A 27,934-nucleotide genomic window follows, 5' to 3' on the forward strand; every position below is an offset into this window, starting at 1 on the left:
GTCTCCACTTTTGGGAAGAGGAGGAACCATTTTCAGTTGCACAAGAGAGAGTTGTATCACATTAGCCAGAAGCATCACGCTTCCCCAGAGGTGTTGTTTAAAAGGGCAGGAGCTGAGCTGCCAGAGGACAGACAGCATGTGTCCAGCTCTGCTGCCACCCACAGCCCCCAGGTCTCCTCAGCTGAAGCGGCCTCAGAATGCCAGTCCTCTGATGGCCGCCAGCTGCCCCCTGTCAAGGTTTGGAAGGTGGAAAAAGAGAAGCAGTGATTCACGGAGGGTGGGGCAGGGTGGCCCATGCCCAAGCAGACATGAGGTCAGGGTGGCCGCCCAGAGGCTTCCGGAGAGCCCCAGCTTTGCAGCTGCCAAGTCAGACAGTGGGGGCTCTCAGGCACCCTCGAGAGCTGCAGCGGCTACAGGAACCCTCGAGTCAGAGACTTGGGTTCGTCAAGCAGGGCCTGTGAATAGCAGCTTCCCTAATCTCCTTTCCCCCAGCTCTCCCAGACCCTGGGATGTGAAACCCCCACGTCTAAAAACAGGGAAGGGCTTCTGCTAGTTTTGCCAAACGCTGGCCAGGAGGCCTGCTGTCCAGCACCCATGCCTGCCCACCTCCCCTTTCAGGAGCTGGTCTCCAGCACTGACCTGGGAAGCTTAAATTTATTGGTCCTCTCCTCAGTCCCAGGGCCTCACCCTCCCTGCCCTGATGGCTGGTCCGGGAGTCAAAGTCTCCCGAGGCCCGGCCGGTGAATGCAGGGGAAGGTCCCAGCCACAGCAATCATTCTCAAGAGTAGGCAGGTGGCCAGTAACAATGGAACTACACATTTCTGAGTAACAGTTGGGTGAAAGCAGCTCTCCCTTCTTCCTCTGGACAGTGTGTTATGGAGAGATGGAACCAAAAACTACAGCAGCATTTGGTTACCACAAAGGAAGCCAGACTGAGACTCACATTGACCACTCGGAAAGGGTAAATCAGAACACTGCAGAGAAACAGAACCTGGACCCTGGTCAAGCAGACCCTCAACTCCACCCTACCTTTGGGTTTTCAATTTGCACGCTGTTAAAATGTGTTAAAAGTAAAGGCATCCTGACTTATAGGTTTTCGTGAGTACTTTACTTGTGGATTTCTTGGCTAAATGTATTAACATTTGTTTCTTCTCACTAAAAGTCCAAATTTTCAACAAAGCTGTATGTGTAAGATTGATAGTTTCATTCCACTTGTTCTTCTCATAACTGGTGTAAGCCACCAGGTTCTCAGTGTACTGCAAGATCGACTTTACAAACCTGTAAAAAAAAAATTAATTTCTTTATCCATTCCATTATAAAATGAAACAATGAATTAAATGTCTTCTCTTCATTCTTGGAATTATTCCTAAACTGAACTTAATTTATGTCTGAGGATTCAAGAAAATAATTCCATATAAAACAAAATAAGAGAATACAAATTAGAGGAAAGAGAAAAATACTGAAATGTAAATGCTACTGGACACTTGGACAGGCTCCAACACAAGCACCTTTTCAGACATTCTTCTCCAGCCCAGACATGACGGCCGTCATTCCAGGAAGGAACTTAAGGGTCATCTGCACCAAACTGACACATAACACATAATAAACACACAACACAAAATAAACACACAACACACAGTCATCCATTGGATACCAAAATCCAAGCATACTCAAGTCCAGTGTGAAAATCAGCCCCCTGAACACGCGGGTTTCACCATGAGATTTTTGTGTTTTGCTTTTTTTCCCACATTGATGTTTGCAAACAAGACTACTGCAATTTCAATCTGTGTTTGCATGGGACGCAGAGCCTGCTGATACAGAGGACCAACTGTATTTACTGAGAAAGCTCCCTGGACAAGTGGACCTGTGCAGTGCAAACCTGCATTGTTCAGGGGTCGGCTGCAATGACAAGCAGACCTTTTAACCTGTGTTGTTCAGGGGTCGGCTGCAATGACAAGCAGGCCTTTTAGCCCCGTCAGGAGCCTCTTGGGCAGCGTGCCCTCCCCCTCCTCACACATCCAGCTTCCATCCCCCATGATGGAGGGGCCGACTCAGAGGAGACACGTGCCACTGAGACAGCTGTTGCTGTTCAAGAGATTTTACTTAAGATATTTGTCAAAATGTTAACAGCGGGGTCACTCTGACTGATGACAATAAATGTCATCTTTACTTTTCCAGGATTGCCAGGTAGTTTTCATCAACATTTTATCTTGAAAATATTCAAACTTAAAGAGAAGCTAAAAGGATATTATAATGAAAAGCCACAGAACACTCTGTCTAAGGAGGGCTCTCTACTGGGTGATTTTGTCCCCCAGGGGACATCTGGCAATGTCTAAGGCACTTTCGACCGTCATACGGAGGGTAGGGGTGCCATTGGTATTTTGTGGGTGGAGGCAGGGCTGCTACTGAGCATCCTACAATGAGCAGGGCAGTCCTGCACCAGCCCCACAATGCCAGCAGTGCCAAGCATGGGGCACACTGAGCTGGAGTCCTCAGCTGCTAACAGTCTGCACGTTTGCTCCCCTCACTCTCAACAGGAGTCTATGCTTCTTTCCACAAGACACCCCAGTTGTATTTTCACATTCATTTAAACGTGTGCTGAGGTGCCTGGCACCTGCAAAGCATTGGCTTAAAACCAACAAGATATCCAGAACTTCCTGGCAGCCAAGGGAGGCTGGAGCTGGAGCTGCACTCAAGCCCAGATGACAGCTTGTGTCACCGCTGCCCGGAAGCCTCCTTGGTTTGGAATCTCTAGATGTCAAGTGGGTCACACAAGTGTCACACTACTTCAGACTCCCAGATCGGGATGGTCTTAAAAGCGAACTTCCCGAATTTGAAACTATTAGTTACATACGTGAATTTGGTTTTTGGCTGGGCACAGTGGCTTTTACACCTCTAATCCCAGCACTTTGGGAGGCCAAGGTGATCACTGAAGGGCAACACAGTGAGACCTCATCTCTAAAAAATCATTTAAAAATTAGCCAGGTATGGTGGCATGGCTGTGGTCCCAGCTACTCAGGAGGCTGAGGTGGGGGAATCACCTGAGCCTGGGAGGTCGATGCTGCAGTGAGCCGTGATTATGCCACTGCACTCCAGCCTGGGCAACAGAACAAGACTGTATCTCCAAAAAACAAACAAACAAACAAACAAAACGTGGTTTTGAGACATTTGGATGTGGGAGTTCTTCTTGCAGGCCAGATGTCAGACCCTTGCCTGAGACGGCGGTGGGGCCACCAAGGAGATGGTGGCCCTCACGCTGCCCCAATCTCACTCCTACAGGCTCAGCCCCAGTCTGGCCCACGATGCAATGCGACTACAGAGAAGTGGAACATACTCACTTTAGGTACTGCTGATACTCATGCGCATTCTTCCCACAAACAGCATGAACATTGACCAACTCCAGCGTAATGAGTAACAGGATCAGGCTGAGCACAGGGGACAGTAGTCTGATACTAAAATCAGATGAAAGTAAATTCAAACGTGAGGAACGCTGGTACTTTCCACCTTCATCAGGAAAAAGATGTTTCACCTAATCAACATCCTTAAGTTCCAACTTCTCAAAAAATAATTTTCCTGATCCTCAGAGCCCAATGCCTGCTTCCAGCCCCCAGGCCCGTGGCTGGCGGGAATGCCCAGTGTAGCCCTTGCTCCCGGCCCATCCTGCACATCCGCATTCCTTGCTCTCAGTCATCATCTGAGATTCTCAGACATCTGATGGTCTATGTCAGGGCTGCCAGGGGCTCTGTACGCTCACGGGGCAACAGGCAGGCCCAGTCTGCACCCAGCAGCCCCCCTGCTCCCTGCCCTCTGGCATCTAGGGAGGAACTCTCACCAGAGGAAAACAAATGGCCTCAATACGAAAGCGGGCTCAATGCCACCAGATTAAAGAAATCCCAACTAAAGTAAGATCTTATTTTTCCCATGAAACTAGTCAAGACATTTAAAAATATTCTGGTTTCGGAGAGTGGTAATAAGAGAATGAGCTTGTCTTATAAACTGCTGGTAAGAGTGTAAATTGAGTAGCACCTTTCTGGAGGGGAATCCAGCGATATCTATTTAAAGCTTTAAAAACACAGATAGCACTCAACCCAAAAGTTCTAGAAATGTATCCAAAATGGTCATTTCTTAAGGATGTAGCACATTCTAAAATATACACTGTAAGTGAAGAAACCGTAATGGTGTTAATCTGCTATTAAGTTAATCTGCTGTTATATTTTAAATCCAAAACAAGTTAATCTGCTGCTATACTTTAAATCCAGATATTCATTAAGGTAGATAGAACCCACATTTCCATATGCCCAAATTACAAACACTATTTAAAATAGTATGTACTATAACTTTCTATGAAAATCAGCATGGGGAGTCCTCACAGTCCTCAGATAACATAATTTCATTCAACACTGTTTCGTCACAACATCAGTGAGAAAAGAAATCGATATCCCGCGAGGGCCACGGTCTGTGTGGAGAAGCACGTTCTGCACGGGTTTTCTCCCGTCCCCCAGTTTCCTCCCACATCCCAGAGCCGTGCACATTAGGTGAACTGGCGCATCTCCATGGTCCCAGAGTGAGCGTGGACGTGTGACTGGCCCTGCGACAGATCTGCGTCCTGTCCAGGGTGCGTCCTGCCTTGTACCCGGAGCTGCCGGGATAGGCTCCAGCCACCCACAACTCTGAACTGGAATAAGCAGGTTGGAAAATGAATGAATGAATGAATACAAATTATAAGAACTTGTAAAGTCTACCATCATCATACAAGTGCTCGACACTAGTCCGTGTAGGAGAAGAAAACTGACGTTACTCACCACTGACAAATAAAACTGCTCCTAGCTCTGCGTTACTGCCGACAGCAATAAAAGCCTGCCAGGGGATTCAGCAAAAACACTTCCCAGTGCTCATCCATCAAACACTAAAAACCTCAGTGCCACCAGCACTGCATTACTTTCAACTGCTAGACACGGAACTTGAGGCTCAGAAGACTGAGCAACCAGGCCAGGGCCACAGCAAGCACCACGCTGGCTAGAAAGCTGGATCTGCCCAACTCAAATTCTGACTCAGCAGGCAAACTGCACCCTTTCAGCATCTCTGCAAAAGACAAGTGGTTTCAGAGACGTACACACCCCTCCCAGCACCCTGTATTCAGCATACCTGTTTTTTAAGCTGAAAAACTGGATGGCAGCGAGAACTATAGCCTTCTGCAAGACTAACCAACAATTCTACTGCTGCTTTTTCCTAGTTTAGAGAAAATAGTGGTTACTATTGTATTTGGGTAGGCTCTTAGCTTTCTTCTATTGAACTGTAGGCCACTTAGAGTCCCCATTTCTCATTGTCTTTCTTCAAATAATTCCATGCAGCTAGAAAAGCAAAGGCTTCATCAAAATAGGTTTGACATGGCAGGCAAATCACAGCCAATAAAATGATTTTAAATGGAGGTCATTAACAATAACAGATCACAAATGCCACACCCACCATCTGTGCACAAAACTGGAGATGAATAAGAAAAAAAGATTCCAAACAATTGGAAATTTAACTAGGAAATAGTTACTTAAACACTAAAAATCAATACAACTAAAAAAAGATCACATAATCATTTAATTGCTAAGCATATACATATTTTAAAAGCATAAAATTACATTATTTGAAGTTGATATAACCACATGCTGCTGTGTTATGACAAAGTGAAGGGTTCACAGAAGTCGGTGGGCAGACCAGTCAGTGCCTGCGACATTCCAGGAAGGGGCCAAGGCGGTATGGCCAGGTGGTGGCACAGGGGGGACAGGAAGTAGCAGATGTGGAACATATTTCTTTTTTGTTTTTTCTCTTTTTTTATTTTTCTGAGACGGAGTCTTGTTATGTCATTCAGGCTGGAGTGCAGTGGCACAATCTCGGCTCACTACAACATGTACTTTCCGTGTTCAAGCTATTCTTAGGACTACAGGCGCCCGCCACCATGCCCAGCTAATTTTTGTATTTTTAGTATAGACAGGGTTTTACCATGTTGACCAGGCTGGTCTCGAACTTCTGATCTCAGGTGATCTGCCCGCCTCGGCCTCCCAAAGTGCTGGGATTACAGGCGTGAGCCACTGTGCCCGGACTGTGGAACATATTTCTAAGACCTGTTCCAAGGACTGAGCATGAAGAGAGGAGAGGAATCTGAGGCTTCCAGCCTGAGCAGCCACCTGGGAGGCTGGAGGTGCTGCGTAGACGGGAGGACTTGAGGAATGAAGATGGGGAGACACTGCGCCCCTGAATAAGCTTCAATATTGTGAAAAATGTCAATTATCTCTAACTCAATCCATGAGGTGCTCATTCTTACTTGTTTTTTGGGTTTTATGTTTGTCCAAGTTTACACAGAATAACAACTATTAATTTTTTTTAAAGTAAAGCTAGACTCTATACCTTACTCTCAAGATGAAATAAATTCCAGTTGGATCAAAAGATGTAAATGGAAAATAAAGAAAAAATAGGTAGGGCGCGGTGACTTTGGGAGGCCGAGGCGGGTGGATCACAAGGTCAGGAGTTCAAGACCAGTCTGGCCAACATGATGAAACCCCGCCTCTACTAAAAATACAAAAAAACTAGCTGGGAGTGGTGGCGGGCACCTGTCATCCCAGCTACTCGGGAGGCTGAGGCAGAGAACTGCTTGAACCCGGGAGGCGGAGGTTGCAGTGAGCTGAGATCGCGCCACTGCACTCCAGCCTGGGTGATGGAGCAAGACTTCGTCTTGAAAAACAAAGAAAGAAAAGAAAAAAGAAAAAATAGAAATACCAGAGAAAACGTATACATATATTTTTAATTTTGAAAAGCAAAGATTCTTTTCAGAATGACTCCAAATGTGAAGCCAAAGAGAAAAAACAATCAAAACCTATGAACAAGTAACAAAGTGACACGTACACGAAGAAGGCTAATGAGCCAATGGGAAATAAACTGAAATAACAAAGCGACACGCGCACGAAGAAGGCTAGTCAGCCAATGGGAAAATAAACTGAAATAAGTGGAGAAAATACGTCAATAGGCAATTAATGAGAGAATTATAAACATCTAGTAAACACAAAAAAAGAAATGAAAACAAAAACATAATCTTGGCTGGATATGATGGCTCACGCCTGTGGTCCCAGCTACTCGGGAGGCTGAGGGAAGAGGATGGCTTGAGCCCAGGAGGTCGAGGCTGCCATGGTCCATGAGTCATGACTGCGCCACTGCCACTCCAGCCTGAGCGACAGAGCGAGACACTGTCTCATAAAAAATAAATAAATAAATAAAATAAAAGAATAAAAAAAAAAACTTTACTGATATCTTTTGTCTTAGAACTTTACTTTCTAAGAGTATTTACATAAGTGCCCAAATGAACAAAGATGTTCATTTCAGCATAATAATTAGGAATTTTCTACATCAGGGAATATTACAACTCATCCATCAATGAAGGACTGCTTAGGTAAATAACAACATATTGATAAAATGGAATATCAAACAGTTGACAAAAAGAATAAGGCAGAACAAAGATGCCAAAAACACACTGTTAATGAAAAATGCTAGCTATAAAACATAATATACCTTCCTACAAACTCACTTTGGTACAGTCATAGCAAAAATGTGGTAGCAACACTACCTAATTATTAACAGTAGTTATTTCTGGGAGATGGAATTCCTAAGGGCTGTTACTTTTCACATTAATTTTCTATTTCCAGTAATTTTGTTTGAACATTTAAAAAATTTTAAAATAACTGTCACACGTATAATCTGAAAAAAAGATTTAAATATCAATAACAAATGTTCTAACCTAAATTATTTACTTTGAAATAATAAAAGAATTAGTTTATTGATGATGCAAATATCCTACCCCATCGATTTAGCAAACATCTGTAAAAATTTCCTAATATTTGGCTAATCCTGTTTTATAATTTGTTCTTTCATTTTCCATACTTAGCTGCTGTTACATACAAAAGCAAATGTGTTTTTAAGAAACAAGTTAAATCATTTTAGCTGAGATTAATATTGATTGATCTGTGATACAGAATATAAACATACATGTAATCCAATCACTTTTTTCTCTGATGGAGGATACAGTAACTCAGATATATTAAAAGATGATTAATAGTTAATTACATTTGAAAAATAAACTATATTCTTTCATAGCTGAATGAGTTAATCTAATTAATGATTTTCTTCCCTATAAATTACCTTAAAAACTGATAGCAGACCTTCATCAACGAATCTGAGTAGCAGCACAACAGAAAATGCAAGCAACTGATTAGTTGTTTCTTTTGAAAATTCATGTAAGTTGATCTCCCCGTGGCTTAAATGATCTCTTATGCGGGGACCCTCCTGATGGTTCAGGAAATCCCAGAGAAATTCCTTTCAGAAATTAAACAGAGAAAGTATTTTGTTAGTATCCACAGCCGAAAGCCATGCTTGGTGTTGCTAACAGAAGGAAAGAGTGCATCCATCAAGTCCTCTGAAGCCCTGGGTGGGACCCTGCTGGGGAGAGCTGTTCTCCTACACCCACAGGACAGACCAGGGAGCTGGAGAGGCTGTGGGGAAGACAGAGCTGCTCAGGTGATAGTGGAGTCTCATCAAATTCCAGTCTTTCTTGTTTTTATCTTCCTCCAAGGAAGGGAACTGAGTGTGAACATCTGCAAATGAGCTTTTCCAAGGCAAAAAAAGAAATCATGGCTCTTGCTTGTGTGAGTATAGCCCCTGCACTTTCTCATCTGCTCTTTCACCTTTGAAAGCCTATTGCTTCTTACGACACAAGTCCAGGGCCTCTCCCACAGGTTATAGGGAAAAGAGGTCAGAAAACTGCTGCCCTTGGCAAACTGCCAATGGTCAGAAGAGTCACAGAGACTCAAGGTGGAAAGAACATTAAACTAGTTCAATCGTCTTATTTTTTGATGGCAGAAATGGATGTCCACAGAGCACAGTCTAAAGTCACAGAACACAAGCATGATCCTAGGTGGCCTGTTAGAAGGAATGGATGTCAAACACCTATTGTAGTCCAAATTAGTCACTGAAATATCTTCATAAAATATTAAAAAAAGGATAGATGGCCTTAAACAATTAATCATTCTCTTTTCATCCAATATTCAATCTTATTACTCTCATTTGACTGTTGCTTTTTTTTGAGATGGAGTCTCGCTCTGTTACCCAGGCTAGAGTGCAGTGGCGCGATCTTAGCTCACTGTAACCTCCGCCTCCTGGGTTCAAGCCATTCTCCTTGCCTCAGTCTTCTGAGTAGCTGGGACTATAGATGCCTGCCACCGCACCCAGCTAATTTTTGCATTTTTAGTAGACACAGGGTTTCAACATATTGGCCAGACTGGTCTTGAACTCCTGACCTTGTGATCTGCCTGCCTTGGCCTCCCAAAGTGCTGGGATTACAGGCGTGAGCCTGTACTCCCGGCCTAACTGTTGCATTTAACAAGGCACAAATACATGTCCGCTCTACAGCACAAATACATGTAAAAAACAAATTCAAATTTTGCTTAGGGACAGGGCACCTAAATCATCAGGCCTTTAAAAAAGACATTTAAGGAGTGACAGCTTGGCAAACATCAGCTGATTGGTGGCTGAAGCTGAGACAGCACAGGAATGGTTCAGAAGTGTTTTTCTTGAGCAAACCACAAGCCAAAATTCATTTCATTTTAGAGAAGTGCTGATGACATCAATAAATACAAGAATATTAGCCTGGAAAATACCTAATACTTACCATAGCAGGCTCTCCAAGGAAAAGAGGAAGCTGATTGATTTTACCATCATTCAAGTGTTTTGCCAATATCTAAAACATCAAAAATAACTACATTGATTAACTGGTCTCCATACATAAACATACAGCACTTTCAGAGTTGATGGATATAGTACTTTTAGTGTAACTTGTTATCTAAGGTCTAAGCAAATCAAATGGCATGAGGACAGTCTTTAAAACTCAGCAAACAGGTGTTCCGGAAATATTTTCTTAACCAACAGAATGACTTTAAGAATATATTATTAATTGTATACACATGTGTGTTTGTGTATGTGACTGTGAATATGTGTGGTGTATATATGTGTATGTGCATATGTGGTGTTAGGGTGTGTACATTTGTGCCTGTGCATGTGTGTAGTATATGTGCCTGAATATGTGGTGTGGGGGTGTGTGTGCCTGTGTGTGTATATGTGGCATGGAGGTATGTGCTCATGTGTGTATGTATGTGTGGTGTGTGCATGTGTGTTGTGTATATATTACAGTGTGTGTAGGCCTGTGTGTGTATATGCAGCATGGATGTATGTGTTCATGTGTGTGTGTGCATATATGTGTGGTGTGTGCATGTGTGTTGTTTGCGTACACATTAGAGTCACTTCCAAAGTCACTTCTTAATTTACTATGGACTTTGCCCAACCACCCCAACCAATCCCACAGACCTGATCCTCTAGAGACTGGACTGCACTATCTAATCGATTCCTCACATCACCAAAGGTCTTACACATGAAAATAACAGCAGATTATTCACCTAATGGAAGAGGCGCTGCAAGTAAGCAGGCACATTTTTAACTCACCCACCACACACTCACTTAGGAATCTAACAGTTGTCTTAAAGGCAAAACCAAATGTCCAGACCTCTACAGGTGGCCCTTCCCTTGGTTTCCTATAGACTGTCACACTTCAGGTGCACGTGAACGCTATCCGCGATTACACACACAAGTGCCTACGCTCTATGGATGATAAAAGGCATTTTCAACTGTGGTTTTTTCACTATTCACACCCCCAATATGCAGATTAAATGAATCAATATATACTACACACTCATAACAGTAGTTGGAGAATATTTCATGTACAAAAAAGATGTTACCCCTAAATCTAAAATGCAAGCCTCTAAATAATTATAGCTAATCATGTTAGATTCCTTGATATTTTCCAACTTTGAGCTTTGTATAGCTTTGGGAGCTAGACTGGTAATATTGGGACTCAAAATCAACCAGAAATATCAATTATAAGCTTTTTTTGGTTTATATTACTATGGACATTTTCCTATAAGCATATGATTTATGGCTGATCTTTAATTTTCCGTTTTAATTTGTATTTTAAAAGAAGACAGTGTTCTGTTTGTTTCAAATTACCTTACAAGTGTACTTACTTACTTCATCAAAGGTGGTATAAAGAGTTGTTGACTTCAGAAAAGGAAAGAAATGAAAATAAACAATTAAAGCAAAATGCAAATACAGTAACACTATACAAAATAAGAAAAAATTCTGGTACATGGCCACACATCCCAGTTTTTTGTTAAAACAAACATTCATCTAGAAACACTATGAGAGGAATGTCACTGACCAAATGAACACATTACAAATACGCAAAAACACAGCACAGTTGGCCATGAAGCTGCATTAGGACACTGCCCTCAACAGAGATTTAGCCCAGTCAGCTCTAAAACGTACAATCCCAGGTCCTCACAAATCGCTGCTCATACCACAGAATACTTCTCCTGACAACTGGTATTCACACACAAGTGAGCACAGCTTCCTATTTTCTCCAATGAACAGCCTTGCCTGTTTTTATTTTATTTCATGCACGCTGCTTCTCAGCATCATCAGCATGGCCTACAGACATGGGCTGTCCTGAGTTCTGATCCCAAATTCAACATTTTCTAGACATGAAACCTACAGGCAACTGATTGAACGCCACAGATGTAGGTTTTCTCTGCAAAAGAAGAAGTGAAGAATGCCTGTCTCAAAAGGCTTCTGGGGACTTCAGTGAGATTTGACAGACAGCGTGACGAAATCACTTCAGTGAGATTTGACAGACAGCGTGACGCAATCACTTCAGTGAGATCTGACAGGCAGCGTGACGAAATCACTTCAATGAGATTTGACAGGCAGTGTGATGAAATCACTTCAGTGAGATCTGACAGGCAGTGTGACGAAATCACTTCAATGAGATTTGACAGGCAGTGTGATGAAATCACTTCAGTGAGATGTGACAGCGTGATGAAATCACTTCAGTGAGATTTGACAGGCAGTGTGATGAAATCACTTCAATGAGATTTGACAGGCAGTGTGATGAAATCACTTCAGTGAGATGTGACAGCGTGATGAAATCACTTCAGTGAGATTTGACAGGCAGTGTGACGAAATCACTTCAATGAGATTTGACAGGCAGTGTGATGAAATCACTTCAGTGAGATTTGACAGTGTGATGAAATCACTTCAGTGAGATTTGACAGTGTGATGAAATCACTTCAGTGAGATTTGACAGTGTGATGAAATCACTTCAGTGAGATCTGACAGGCAGTGTGACGAAATCACTTCAGTGAGATTTGACAGTGTGATGAAATCACTTCAGTGAGATTTGACAGCGTGATGAAATCACTTCAGTGAGATCTGACAGGCAGTGTGACGAAATCACTTCAGTGAGATTTGACAGTGTGATGAAATCACTTCAGTGAGATTTGACAGCGTGATGAAATCACTTCAGTGAGATCTGACAGGCAGTGTGACGAAATCACTTCAGTGAGATTTGACAGTGTGATGAAATCACTTCAGTGAGATTTGACAGCGTGATGAAATCACTTCAGTGAGATCTGACAGGCAGTGTGACGAAATCACTTCAGTGAGATTTGACAGTGTGATGAAATCACTTCAGTGAGATTTGACAGCGTGATGAAATCACTTCAGTGAGATCTGACAGGCAGTGTGACGAAATCACTTCAGTGAGATTTGACAGTGTGATGAAATCACTTCAGTGAGATTTGACAGCGTGATGAAATCACTTCAGTGAGATCTGACAGGCAGTGTGACGAAATCACTTCAGTGAGATTTGACAGTGTGATGAAATCACTTCAGTGAGATTTGACAGCGTGATGAAATCACTTCAGTGAGATCTGACAGGCAGTGTGACGAAATCACTTCAGTGAGATTTGACAGTGTGATGAAATCACTTCAGTGAGATTTGACAGCGTGATGAAATCACTTCAGTGAGATCTGACAGGCAGTGTGACGAAATCACTTCAGTGAGATTTGACAGTGTGATGAAATCACTTCAGTGAGATTTGACAGCGTGATGAAATCACTTCAGTGAGATCTGACAGGCAGTGTGACGAAATCACTTCAGTGAGATTTGACAGCGTGATGAAATCACTTCAGTGAGATCTGACAGGCAGTGTGATGAAATCACTTCAGTGAGATGTGACAGCATGATGAAATCACTTCAGTGAGATGTGACAGGCAGTGTGACGAAATCACTTCAGTGAGATTTGACAGACGGTGTGATGAAATCAGGATTTTGTGTAAGCTAGCTCTCAAGAAATGTTTTTTGATTTATTAATGTTTTATAACCTATTTTAAATTTCATATTGCCAATATTCTTCAACATTACTACACAGATGACTCTAAAATCTGTATCTTTAGCTCTCAAATCTGTATTGCTAGCCCTAAAATTCCCTCTGAGTTCTAAATATCCAATTGTCTACCACACATTCCCAATTTCTCCAAAAAGTGGAATTTTTCATTTACCTCCATCAACTACATGTATTAGCTTCTACTTTGTTTTACAGAGTTAGTATAAATGCCTTCTCACTCTCCCGTGATAAATAAGCTTCTGAAGTCAGAAAATCTTACTCATATTCATATCTTCCACTGGCCCTGAAGAGACCTCATGACACAAAAGTAATCAGTAAATAATAACAGCATCTGCAGAGTCTTATTAAGTTTTATAAAATATCTTCATATATATATCGCCTTAAAAACTGATCCTGTTTATTCTGGATACAAGCCTGGCTACAACTTAATACAGTCTTTGATAGATTATATCCTCTGTGGAAACAGTCATGTTATTTATTTATGAAGTCAAACGACAAGTAAATATCCAAATATCCAAATTTATTTGTATTACATGGCCCTAGAGTGACGGAGCGCGCCACCATGCAGCCCATCTCCATGCAGGTATCACGAAGCAAGGGCTCTAATGGGTGGGACCATCTCTTTCCCGAAGCTTCGCTCCACACAGCACTGAGTGGCCTACATGGAAGGCACTGGGCGTGGGCACTAGGCGACGGCAACGTGAAGGCCTGCCTCAGAGAACCCGCAGAGACCTCTGCAGAAATGCACATGAGTAGGGCAAAGCAGGACTGCCTCCAAGATAAGATAGAAACAGAACACAGAGAAAAGCGGCCTCAACCTTTGAGAAGATGAGCCTCCGGGAGGTCGCTCTTGTGGTCACAGCCCCTGATCTGGAGCAGTAAGTCTGGGGGTGAGGAACAAAGTAAGAAGAAAGACAAGCAAGTTCTGGAGCTGACAAGAAGCCTGAATTTCCCTGAGGGACCCAAACAGGGAACACACCAAAAAGGAGGGCAGGGTTAGCACCCGAGGCCTTGCTGCCACGTGAAGAGGATGAACTCCACCTGGCAGGCAGCAGGACATCATCAAGGAGGTTAAACGAATGAAGAAAACCATAAATAATGAATGAAGAAAACCATAAATAACTTAACAATATCAGTTTAGAAAATAATCAGTGGGGCCAGGTATGGTGGCTCACACCTGTAATCCCAAAACTTTGGAGGGCCGAGGCAGAAGGATGACTTATGCCCAGGAGTTTCAGATCAGCCCGGTCAGCATGGCAAGACTCTGTCTCTACAAGAGACAGAGTGTAAAAAAAAGTGTAAAAAGGAGCCAGGTATAGTAGCACACACCTGTGGTCCCAGCTACTCGGCGGGGGCTGAGGTGGGAGAATCGCTTGAGCCTGGGGATTGAGGCTGCAGTGAGCTATGATCGCACCACTGCACTCCAGCCTGGGCAACAGAGAGAGACCCTGTCTCAAAAAAAAAAAAAAAAAAACAAAACAAAAAAAAACAAAACTAAAAAAAAGAATCTGCAGGACTGTGAGAGTGAAATTTGAGAAGGAGGAAGAATCGTGAGATGAGCTCGGGTGGGCCGAGGAGCCAGGTGGGGCTTCTCAGTTTGGACAGGAAGAGCACGAGGTCAGCTGGCTGGAAACCACCAGCCGTGCTGGCCACTGAGTGGACATGGGAGGTGTGGAGGAAACACGAGATGCTGTTGGAGTCTGCAGTTGGTGAGGCTGAGATGACAGAGGGAGTGTCAGAGGACAAATCTGTGGGAAACAACGCCTTTCTGAAATAAGATAAACGTGAAGTGCTGAGGAAAACTCACATGAAGATATTCAGTGAACATGAGCACATCTAACTGCAGAGATCAGATGGGGGTCAGTGAGAAGCAACGCTGGGAAGCCTGGCTCCTGGGCCGTGAGCTCTTGCAGCACTGCTTTCGCTGGGTTCAAAACTTCTCATAGGTTGGGTTTCGTTTTCATTGAGTTCAAAGTATTTTCTAATTGTTGTTCCCCCAGAGATGAAAATGTAAGGCACAGAATTGCATGAGATCTCCCAGGGAGAGGAAACAGGATGGGGTTGAGAGCAGAGCACTGAGGAATGCCTACAAAGAGGGGCAAAAAGCAAAAGCCAAGCTAGAGAAGGAGACGAGAATCCGAGGTGTGGAGCGGCTGTGCCTGCCCTCCCTCCACAACAGATCGTCCCGTGGGAAGCTGGGCACTCGGCCACCCAGGAACGCTGCCACGCCTCCCTGGTAGCAAGTGCGACTAAGCTCTGGCCCACGGCCTGAGCTACCTCCAGGAAGTGTCCTTAGAGAGGGGCATGCACCAATCTTCGCTTTTCCTGCTGGCTGGAAAGCAGATGTGATGGCTGACACAGCCGGCTGGAGCCAGGAAGAAGTAGTCCATGAGGAAGGCCCGGCCCTCATCAGTGGAAGACGACACAGAGGGTCTGAGTGATGATGGGGTGCTGCCATCTCCGCGGGAGCTCCTCACATTTGGGAAAGGAAGAAATGCACTTCTAGCCTATTTCAGTCACTGCAGCCATATTATCTCAAGATCTCTGTCACTAAGCAGCAGGATCTTATCTTAACTACCAAAAAGGAGCAGAAATGAGAAATTCTAGGAGCCAGAGGAGGTAGGCTGGAAACTCAGAGACGCTTGCCTCAGACAGGGCAACCGGGGGTCAGTGTGGGAACTCTGAGGCAACTGTGTATGTACACACTTGGAGGGGCTCAAGAAACTGTGAGACAAAGGCTTCCATGGTCTGCTGCAGGGCTGGCACTAACCAAGTCACCTCCAAATCCCACATCTTCCATGTGGAAGCTGGAGAAACTCAAGCTCAGGTTTCAATTAGTTGCCCAAGGTCAGGATCAACCACTGGTCGCCTCAGTCTCCTGGCTAGACCCCAGCCATCTCACGCGGTTACAGTGACACACCATCAACACGGCTAGAGACAGAATCAGTGCCTACTACGTTCATGGCATCATTAAGTTTAAAAGACTGTTTGGAAATATTTCAGAAATTTCAAAAACAATCATAAATAACAAATATAAATCCTAAAAAATGACAGTGAAGACTTCCACAGTTCTTAGCTAAAAAATGCATTTTAATGTTAAACAGAATAAAAATTTTAAAAACTTTTAATTGGTAACAGAAAACAGCAACAGTCATCACAATCAGTAATAAAAACAAGTTTACCTCAGCAGTCAGGAGTCTTTTGGACATCTGTTAAGTGTCGCAAAACATTCCTAAGTCCAGTTTCTAGTTGTGTCAGCAACAATATGGCACAGTCAGCAAACCTATGAAATTGAAGGGAAAATAGGTAAAATTCCATGTTTTTAAAGTAAGTATTAGGCCAGGTGCAGTGGCTCACGCCCGCAATCCCAGCATTTTGGGAAGCCAAGGTGGGAGGATCGCTTGAGGCCAGGAGTTCAAGACCAGCCTGGGAAACCCCATTTCTACAAAAAATTTAGAAATTAGCAGAGTGCGGTGGCACTGTCTGTAGTCCTAGCTACTCAGGAGGCTGAGGTGGGAGGACTGCTTGAACCCAGGAGTTCAAGGCTGCAATGAGCTATGATTGTGCTACCACACTCTAGCTTGAGTGACAGAGTAAGACTGTCTCTAAGTAAAAAACAAACAAGCAAAAAACAAAAATAATATTGACACCAACATCACAATAACTACTGCAGTCTACATACCAAAGGCAAAGAGAAATGATAATACCTGATAATAGGAGAAGCAAAACAGAACCAGCTGGGTGCAGTGGCTCAAGTCTGTAATCCCAGCATTTTGGGAGGCTCAGGTGGGCGGATCACGTGAGGCTAAGACTTTGAGACCAACCTGACCAACGTGACGAAACCCAGTCTACTAAAAATACAAAAATCAGCCCGGCGTGGTGGTGCATGCATACCTGCAGTCCCTGATACTTGGGAGGCTGAGGCACAAGAACAGCTTGAACCTAGGAGGCAGAGGATGCAGTGAGCTGAGATTACACCACTGCACTCCAGCCTGGGTGACACAATGAGACTCTGTCTCAAAAAAAAAAAAAAAAAAACCACACACACATAGAACCAAAGTTTCATTAAGTAGTGATTTTAAAACACTTTCCAGTGTTTTAATTTTTGATGAACTATTTTTCGTAGGTTCTATAGAACAAAATGTCATCAAAGAACTGTCTAACTCATTTCATTGCTTCTAGAAAATACTGAGGCTGGGCGCAGTGGCTCACTCCTGTAATCCTAGCACTTTGGGAGGCTGAGACAGGAGGATCACTGAGCCCAGGAGTTTAAGACCAGCCTGGGCAATGGACTGAGACCTCATCTTTAGAGAAAGTACAAAAATTAGCCAGGCATAGTAGTACACACTTACAGTCCTAGCTACTCAGGAGGCTGAGGTGGGAGGACTGCTTGAGCCCAGGAGTTCAAGGCTGCAGTAAGCCGAGATGGTTCCAATGCACTTCAGCCTGGATGACAGGGTGAGACCCAGTCTCAAAAACAAAAAACAAAAATGCACATACCAGGATTTCAGTGGGTTCTCAAGGCATAAAAATGAATGAATTAGGGTAATATCCTTTAAGGAACTAAAGACCAGCTCACCAGACCTTCTGGTGGTGACCATACACGTGTTTGCTCCTGAGGAAACAGAAACAGAATGTAAGGACAAAGTGGCTTATCTCTGTTTCATGGTTCTGAACATGTTTTGCTCATTCTAAGAATTCCAGAAAGTATTAAAAGTGGATCCTGAAAATAATTCTATTAACTGCACCAAAAGGCCAGCACACAATGTTTAAGATACAATCACAGGCTGTCCTTAAAGCAACTCTTTGAAGGTGTTTTATTTTCAGGTCTGCTCAAGTCAGTCCAGCTTCTCTTCACTCCTACTCCAACAGCAAAAAGCATCAAAAGTGAAGGGCGTCAAGAAAGACTGGCCTCCAGCCACTGCGAACCACTCTACCATGCTCCCTTCAGTTACCTGTGTGACTTGAACTTGTCCAGTGCAACTTCCCAATATGGTAACATGATTTTTAATATAAAAGCAGATTTCGTCATCGCTTCTTCTAATACTGAGAGCACCTCATAAGTAACATCTGTAAAATAACATACAGTTTTAAACACAATCATACTGATCAACTGAAAAAAGACAGAAACATACGCTGGAGGAGTGATGCCAATGAGCCAACCACTTTAGGTGGCTGAACCGTGACCCCTGCAGCAGGGGACTTGTTAGAGAGTAGGATTGCCCTGACCAAGGGCCTGAGGTGCAGGTGATCCCTGGAAAGTGGGGCATGGACAGCTCTTCAGTGATTTAGGCAACAGTTCAGGGTGGACCAACTGAGCACAATGACCAAGAGAAGTAAAATACATTTTCAGAAGGTGTAAAAGACCCTTGATACTACTACAAGTATTTTTGGTATAACAATCATGAGTACAAAGATACAAGAGGTAAAAGGAGGAGAAAATGTACGTCATCCAACAGCCTGAGACCACTGCTGTGCATAGTGCATCTGAGGAAGACAGAGCTTGACTCACACAGCTGCAACTCCTGTGACCCCCACAACAACTCCAGGGCACGGTGGGAGGCAGGGCTTTGGGTGACAAAATGTAGGAGGTTCTTCAAGCAACTCTGAAAGCCATCCGACTACTGAAGAATAACTACTTCACCCCACCTCAAGAGTGCACCTCTTAATGCTGTTTACTGACTTTGCAAAATAAAAATATCTATGCCAAGCTACATTAAGGAAGAAATGTGAAACGTACTACTTACCAGGAAAAACAATCAAATCCTCAAGGTTTGTAGGAGTTATGAAAGAGCGATGTGCCAATGTAAGTTTAGTTTTTTGAAGATAACTCTTCAGTAACTGACCCAATCCTGCTGTCAACAGCATCATCATTGAACAGTATCTAGAGGAAATACCATAGATATCTGTTACAAAAATGTACTCAATCATGCCTATAAAAAGCTTCACTGTGAAAAATACAAATTTAAAATTAAGAAAGCAAAGCACCATTAAATTGCATGAAACTGGCCGAGCACGGTGGCTCATGCCTGTAATCCCAGTACTTTGGGAGGCCGAGGAAGACAGATCACTTGAGTTCAGGAGTCTGAGACCAGTCTGGGCAACAAGGTGAAATCCTATCTCTACAAAACATACAAAAAAGTTACGTGGGCATAGTGGCGAGTGCCTATAGTCCCAGCTACTGAGGAGGCTGAGGCAGGGGGATCACTTAAGCCTGGGAGAGGAGGTTGCAGTAAGCTGAGAATGTACCATGGCACTCCAGTCTGGGTGACAGAGTGACACTCTATCTCAAAAAAAAAAAAAAAAAAAAAAAAAAAATTGCACAAAATTCTCTAGATGTGTAGGAATTAAGCTGTGGAAGAGTTGGGAGGCACAATAACACCACAGAAACTCTGATGAAGACCCTAATGAAACCTCAGGGTCTTCCACCCACCCAGGACGTGAATGGTATAACATCCTTCTGGTGTCGCCCCTGAACTGCCTTTGGGGTGTAAGTCACTGAAACCATAACCCGCTCATCACTCTGGTGACTACACTAGTAATACTCAATTTCATCTTCCAAATCCTATCTCAAAACTCACTCATCTTTCACAAAATCTCTTTCTCATGAAATTCAAAATTTAAAAAACTCTTTGGTAGATCCAGAAAAGGAAGAAAATTCCTTCACTTGAAACTTACTTTGGAGGAACTTCTTCAGGTGACGCAAACCCATGCCATAAGACGTTACGCAGGTTGAGACCACACGGAGAGCCAATGAAGACTTTTAGCACATTCATCTAATCCAGTTAAGGACAGCAAATCATTACATAGTTAATTATTATTGAATTACTGAATAAACCAATATAATATGAAGATAACGTTTGTGTTCTTTTTAACTGACAGAGCCAACTAGCAGTAATAATAATAAAACCAACATTTATTGAGTGTTTAATATGTGCTAGACACATTTTATATGTATTCATCAACTCACTCATCCTAAGAACAACCTACGAGGAAGGTACTACTATTATCCCCAGCACCTAGGTGAAAAAAATACAAGCATGGAAAGGTGAAACCAAGGTCTCAAAGGCTACAAAATCAATATGGGGGATAAGATCCGACCCAGGTTATCCTGCTTTAATAAAGTGCTTCAAATGTGCCGAACATCTAAATAAAATTTAAAAAGACAATGATATGACAAGCAGAAACGTATCGCTGTATTAAGCAGCATGCAATTGTGTGGTTAAGCAGAGGCAGCAGGGGATGCCCAAGCAGCATGACTCCAGGCTTGAGCCTCCACTTCCCTAGCTGTCTGACGTGAAGCCCATCACTGATCCACCCCACCATCTATCTACAGAGTGAAGAAAACACCCAACCAGGGGTCCTACTTAATGGACTACAACCATGCCATGCCCAGAGAACCACTTTGAGTTTGAGGCACCATACTTAGAAGAAACTCAGAAAATAACGGATGATGTTCAAAGACTAAAAGAACTTAAAATCCTATCATAGGAGAAAGAATGGTTGAGCCTCCAGAAGACTCGAGAAGGAAGTGAACACTGTCTTCATGCATGTGAAAGATGGCTGCTGAGAAGGGAATGTGGATGCATTCTGAACTTTCTTCAGAGGGGAGACCCAAAACCAGGAGGTGGAAATGATCAAGAGCAGTTCTACTGAATGCAGGAACATTTAACAAGCAGTTCTTCTATGCAGCTTCAGGAGATCTTTTTGCTCTACCAATAATTGATGAAATATTCATGGTTCACACTATCTGGTCAATCAGATGTATAACTGCCATTGACCAAGTAAAAGTACCTGGCAGCTGAAGGGGCCACAAGTGGGCAGAAGGCCAATCACATATAAGCAAGTACCATAGAACAGATCAAACAAACAAAATGTATTTAAGAATTCAGTGTAACAACAAGAGGTTTGCACTTTTTATCTTCATTCCATGCTCTCCACAAAAGAAAATGATCTTTAAGCTGACAAGGAGTAAAGACCCACAGAAATGAATGGAAAAGCTCCACTGAAGACAGATTTCTTTACTCCAAAAATCATCTGGCAGCTTCCTGGCTTGGCAAGTGCAGCTTCCACATAAGGCTCTCCTGGGTTTCTTCATCTTGACCCTGCCTCACTCAGTTGCATATGGTTATTCATTAGTCTTAAGTCTCTTGATCATGTGCCCTTTAGGAGATTTTAATATAGTATGGAACAGCATGATTTTTTTAACATCTGAATTTTTTTTTCTGCTGTAAGTTTAAATGGTTGCAAAAGGCATAATTTCACGTTAAAATTTTCAAATAAAATCATATTATCACTCATTTAAAGGGTTAAAGTTGTATTCTGATTATAGTTAATAATATGTAATTGATCGAGGCAACATGTTTCACATTGGCCCTGTGGTGCCCCAGAGCTATTCACACTTGGGATAGGAAAGCTTTCTACGTGCTGGAGGAGGGGCAATTTTGAAAGGGAAGGTGGGAAGGAAGAATATGCCTGAATCACTGATACAATTTTTTCCTAAAGCATCATCAGTTTGGGAAGAACAAAAGCACAGCATATGTGAATTGTTGTTTTGCACTTACTCCATGATATGGTTTGGCTGTGTCCCCACCCAAATATCAACTTGAATTGTATCTTCCAGAACTGTGGGAGGGACACAGGGGGAGGTAGCTGAGTCATGGGGACCGGTCTTTCCTGTGCTATTCTCGTGATAGTGAATAAGTCTCATGAGATCTGATGGGGTTTATCAGGGGTTTCCACTTTTGCTTCTTCCTCATTTTTCTCTTGCTGCTGCCATATACGAAGTGCCTTTCTCCTCCTGCCATGATTCTGAGGCCTCCTCAGCCATGTGAACCTGTAAGTCCAATTAAACCTGTTTCTCTTCCCAGTCTCGGGTACGTCTTAATCAGCAGCCTGAAAATGGACTAATACACTCCATGAGGTTAGATGAACAAGCTTACCACAGACTGCCCGAAGACTTGAGCAAGTTCCTCAGATGCAAGCAGATCTCTTAAAAGAAAGGGGCATTCCTTCCCAATCAGTAAAAATACCTAAAATTCAAACAAAAATTGTGTAACAGTTGCATTATGCGTCAGTAAACATTAAAACATTATCCATGAAGCAACTGTTTGTACAAATGAAGGGTGAAAAGTACTTAGACACCAATCCTTTGATTTCATAATCATTCAAAAGGGAAATATTAAAAATTTATACCAAATGATTTTATGTTATAGGAGAATAAGAAATCTGAGGATAACTGTAAAATAGCTTAATGTTCATTCAGACAATTTAATGGGCCAATAATGAAAAAGTTCTCGCACTTACATCACCCAAGGCTCGTTCTAGACACGATGTCAGTTTCATTAAGCTAAGAGAAATAGCGGGAGATTGTAGGCTTTCCAAGGCATCAAATATTTCAGGAAATAACTATTTAGAATAAAACATATATTAGGATGTACACTCCAAAACCACTTCTCAAAGTAACAACATTATTCATTGAAATTCAAACCTCGAGATTTCAACTGCTATATTTTGTTATTTTCAGCGAATAAGTAAACGTTTTCTGTATAATTACATTGCTTAAAGAATCAATAAAAATATTTAAATAGCTAAAATTCCTTGAAGGTTCTTTATTTAAACGTTTATTGAAAGCAACGAATCTGGCATAATTTAAGTGGCAAAGTCAAGCGTTTCGTCCTCCATCGTGCTTCTCCTTTTGATTTGGCTGAGTCCTCAAACAGACACACACAAGGCAGCTCATCCTGCCACTTAAAAGCACAAGTACAAGGGGGACATGATGATTCCTTCCTTCAAATTCAAAGCAGAGTTAGACTTGTTACAGTTACTGCTTTACTGTGGTCATTTAGTGTGCCAAATAAAATGAAGAAAAACTGACCAAAAAAACAAACCAAAACAAGATTTTCGGTTGGGGCCCAAATTACCCATACTCCCTTCAGTTCCTCATTAACAAACCAAGTATCCCAGCTCTGGTCTCCAGGCCCCGCTGTCTTAGAACACCTCAATACCTCTCCACAGGGCCTCTTATTCTGGAGTGGTCAGTTTTTCTTCTATCCCTGGACGAGCACTATGTGCCAAATGTTAGCTCTCCAACCCCTAACCCTGTGATAATGAATTCAAACCCTTCCTGTGTTCCAAAGGGCATGTTTCTCAGCTCAGGGTTTGGAGACCTGGCATAACAGCCCAGGGTTTTCTTGCAACCCTCGACACTTCTTCACAGCTGGAGGGCCGGGGGATGAAGGAAGCCCCTTTAAAATTGGCAAATAATAAGTCCTCTAAGTAGTATTTGCACAGTCTTTTATTTCTAAAGGTTGTTCAAAAGCCAAACCTCTGGAAAACTTGTCCACTGGAACCATGGTGCATATCGAATTTCAAATTGCCCCTTGGTCAGAGATAAGAAATGTGAATGGACAGCCTCACAGACAGGGCCAAGCAGCCTCACGCTTCCCCAGTAATCCAGACCCTGATCTTAAAGGATAAGAAAACAAATTTCAGCACCATAGCTCCATATCATGTGATATGAAATATCTACATCATCAAAGAAAAAATGCTTTAATTATAAAATTTCCAGAAAATCAACAATTAGCTTACCATTGAACATATGATACACTTTTACGTTGTTGGAAATAAATCACATAATGCTTATCAGGTTATAAAAGAAAACTATCCTATCAGCAGAGAATTTGGAAAATACAAAAAGTTTCAAACAAGAGAAAACTATTTTTGTCAATGTCATTACCTGTACATAAGAATACAGAAAACCAGGCTCACACTGTATATACAATTTTGTAACCTGATTTTTTTTAAGTTAAACCAGGCTCACACTGTAGACACAATTTTGTAACCTGATTTTTTTAAGTTAACGTTATTAGACTGAGATTTCTAATGGCAATGAATTGTTTTAAATGTATTTATCATACGAAGTTTTTGTTTTAATTTTTTTTGATAAGTTTGGGATTAACCATCCACTTGGTTCATAATCAATAAATACCAAAGGGTAATTACAAATACAAGCCCCTCCTATTTTTTTTCCAACTTAGCTCAGAGACTTTTGTATCAGATGACATTCCTCATTCTTTTCTACCGCTGCATAATATTCTATTATATGAATTATCATAATTGACTGAACCAATCCCCTACTGCTTGATGTTTGGCTGTTTATTTATTTAGCTATTGCAAACAATGCTGCAAGGAATAACCTTGCACAATCACACTTTCATATCTGTATCTGTCTTAAAGATTCCTGAAAATGGACTGCTAGGCCAGAGTATGTTCATTTGTAATTTTTATAACTATTATTAAATTTCCGCATCTATATCTCTGCTCCAAAGTGTGCAAGAATGCCTAGAAGACATTTAAAATAACTGTATAATCTATTACTGGTCCTTTTCTACCCTTAATTCATATGACTCCTATGGAGAATCATCTCAAGGCCCTGAGATCTACATCATCAACAGTCCACCAGCCCCTCTCTGCCTCCTGACAGCTCCTCTGTAGAGGAGGTTTTCTTAGCCCAGCTTTCCATTAATTTTTCCATGCTTCTCTGGCCTCATCCCCTCTCTTTTCACATTAATTCCTGTTCTCCTTTGGAGTGAGGCCTGTATTATAACATTATCTAACATAAGGAACCAGTGGTCAGAAAGGGGAATTTTACAGGTCAAGACATTTTCAATGGAACAGTTATGAAAGTTTGGAGTACAAAGACAGCACAAACCTGACTCTGTGTAGCTCACACAGTCTGTGATTGTTTTCCAGCATACTTCACCATTCTGAGTAACAATGCTATTGATATCACAATTTTCTCTGAGTTGAAACCCAAGATTACAAATTATATCATACACTGAGGGAGAAAGACATGTGGTAATAGGGTCCCCTATTAATACCTAAAAAAAAAATAAAATAAAAGGCACTGCTTAACAGAAAGAAAAACAGAGTATTATATATTTAAGTCACAAGAAAATTCTCTTAAGAACTGAATGCACCCAGGTATCATTGCTGTTCACACGCTTTCTGGATATCATGAAAGCTGTATGATTAAAACATTGTGATTAAATATTAAAGATAATCTGGCCGGGCGCAGTGGCTCAAGCCTGTAATCCCAGCACTTTGGAAGGTCGAGGCGGGTGGATCACGAGGTCAGGAGATCTAGAACATCCTGGCTAACACCATGAAACCGCGTGTCTACTAAAAATACAAAAAAATTAGCCGGGTGTGGTGGTGGGCACCTGTAGTCCCAGCTGCTTGGAAGGTTGACACAGGAGAATGGCATGACCCCGGGGGGCGGAGCTTGCAGTGAGCCAAGATCGCGCCACTGCACTCCAGCCTGGGCGACAGAGCGGGACTCCGTCTAAAAAATAAATAAATAAATAAATAAATAAAGATAATTTACATAAATGCTCTCAAATATGACAAAGGTTTAAAGACTTAAAATGATCAATCATAATATTTGCAAACTGCTCTGCCTATGGGGTAGCCATTCTTTACTCCTTTATTTTCCTAATAAACTTGCTTTCACTAAAAAAAAAAAAAAAAAGAAAGAAAAAAACATATGAGTTCATGGAAGCTGAATGTATTTTATGAACAGAGCATTATTCCTCTCAGCATTCCTTCACTATCCCAGAGTTATCAAAATAAGCAATTTTTTAAAACAGGGAATGGGAGAGCAGAAACCAAGTATAATGAACAAGAAAGAAAAAGAACCCCACGTACCTCCGACTCCCTAAATGGTGTTGGAGAAAACCACGATGCATCCCAAAACATGCCTCTTTGATATAAAAACAACAACAAATTGGAGCTGAAGACAAGAGGCAGCAAATGAAGGAAAAGCTCTCTCTATCCTCGCCTCTTCCGCCCAAACACAGGATATATATTCATTACTGGGGATAACTTTAGACTCTTACCAGACCAGAGAAGGTACCAGACGAATCTGCAAACAATTTTTACTCCATCAGTTTCCAAATATGTATCTACTTTCCCAGTTTCTTGCCCTTTGAAGCCTAAAACTGCTCTCCTGTGTCATTTCTCTGCAAATCTATAGTTCTTTGTTGAAGATGGTATACAAATGTAGTTCTAAGCCACCATTTCAAGTTACTTTTCATTGAGGTTTATCCCTTGTGATGTGTACTCGCACATCAATAAGCTTTTTTCTTATTAACCTTTCATTTATTTGTGAAAGAGGTCACTCTGAACTAAGATGGGCAGAGGTAAAGTTTTGCCTTCCCTGCCATGTAAAAGTAGCAAACCGTACTGGTTTTCCATGGAGAATTAAATAAAATCAAAATCCTTAAAACTACCCCACATGACACTAAGACCATCTATAATCCTGCAAAGAAGTCAAATTCAGGATCTAAAGCTGAACCGAGGCTCTTTATTTTGGTGTGTCGAGTTAAGGGGTGGCTGTGTTGTGACAGTCACAATTAACTCTGGGCAGCTTTGTAATGTGGAAACTGATCAGTCTGAGTTCCCTCGTCCTGCTCAGTATCAGTTGCCCTGTTTGCTCCTCCTGTCCCCAGAAGTTGCACTTTCCACTCTCAGTCCTACTTTCTGAACAATCCCAGTAGGCGCTAACAATTAAGTCATCACTAAAGAAATCGGCATGAACTATTTTTGATTGGCGATTGTCACTCGCATCCTCCATGTGGCTCCATGGGGCTGGAACTCTGCAGACTACACTGGGCCGGTGCTTTGGGGCTGGACTTAAATTTGAATCATTCCTCAGTCTCTGACTACCTCTCGCCTTGAAAAACTTACTTTATCCGGATCTCAGTACTAAGTGAGATAAAACGGTACCAGGCTGCACCTTGTAGGGCTGCAGTAATCAGATCATACATGAAAAGCAACTAGCACATAGTACTCAAAAATGGTAGTTATCGTTATCATTATTTTGGGGACGGGGTCTCGCTGTCGCCCAGACAGGGGTGCAGTGGCGCGATATCGGCTCACCGCAGCCTCCACCTCCTCGGCTAAAGCGATCCTTCCACCTCAGCCTACGGAGTAGCTGGGACCACAGGCGCCACCACGCCCGGCTCCGCTGTCGTTACTGCTGATGATAGGTGTTTGAGATTTAATTGCCTCAGGGAGGAAAAATAAATAAATGTTTATTACGACGCAACCAGATCTCCTGACACGAGGTCGGTGAGGCCGTCGTGATGAGTTTTATAGTGACTCAAACGGTCTAAAAGCGATGAAAACAAATTTACTGTCCGAGTGTGGACCCTACAGGCAACGACTCGGGAACTGCGCTTCTAGGAACTAGGCCACGGTCAGGTGAGAGCCCGACCTGCGGCTTTCCGCCCCCGCGCCACCGCGCACAGCCCTCCCTGACCGTCCGCCGCGTTCCAGCTGACGGTCAGGAGGCGACGGAGAAACCGAGCCTGGCCCCGGGACGCCGGCAGGGCGGGCCAGGCGTCTTGCAAAGCCGAGCGTCCGATACCGCCACAGAGGCCAGGGCCGCGACGTCGCCAACGCCCTCCAGCGAGGGACCGCCGGCCACCGCAGGCGCGTGCTCGCCCACCCACTCGCGTAGCAAAACACCACCCAGCCTGGCGCTGACTCCCTGCCTAACTCGGGATCGAACCGTGCCCTGCACCCGCCCTACCTCCATAACT

At 42.8% G+C, this 27,934-nt stretch overlaps 1 protein-coding gene and 1 long non-coding RNA gene across 2 annotated transcripts; both read right to left on the bottom strand.

The window, feature by feature from the left end:
• Positions 1-1,092: 1,092 nt before the first annotated feature.
• LOC108544027 (uncharacterized) lies at positions 1,093-3,483 on the bottom strand. Its single transcript, XR_001889723.1, has 2 exons — positions 3,339-3,483; positions 1,093-1,278 (listed from the first exon to the last, which is right to left on the bottom strand). It is a non-coding gene; the product is annotated as an uncharacterized LOC108544027 (long non-coding RNA).
• Positions 3,484-4,776: 1,293 nt separating this feature from the next.
• ERMARD (ER membrane associated RNA degradation) lies at positions 4,777-27,930 on the bottom strand. The gene is given in 17 exon segments (XM_017892395.1): positions 4,777-5,229; positions 8,179-8,352; positions 9,704-9,772; positions 11,113-11,142; positions 16,511-16,530; positions 16,533-16,556; positions 16,559-16,611; positions 18,284-18,398; positions 19,076-19,212; positions 20,007-20,104; positions 22,271-22,360; positions 22,635-22,736; positions 23,656-23,795; positions 25,042-25,210; positions 26,228-26,253; positions 27,607-27,886; positions 27,925-27,930. Coding segments are annotated over 17 exon segments (1,626 nt in total). The 3' UTR covers positions 4,777-5,136.
• Positions 27,931-27,934: the final 4 nt, after the last annotated feature.

This window comes from Rhinopithecus bieti, unplaced genomic scaffold (genome assembly GCF_001698545.2).
Source record: "Rhinopithecus bieti isolate Rb0 unplaced genomic scaffold, ASM169854v2 scaffold_1017, whole genome shotgun sequence".
NCBI classification, from domain to species: Eukaryota; Metazoa; Chordata; class Mammalia; order Primates; family Cercopithecidae; genus Rhinopithecus; species Rhinopithecus bieti.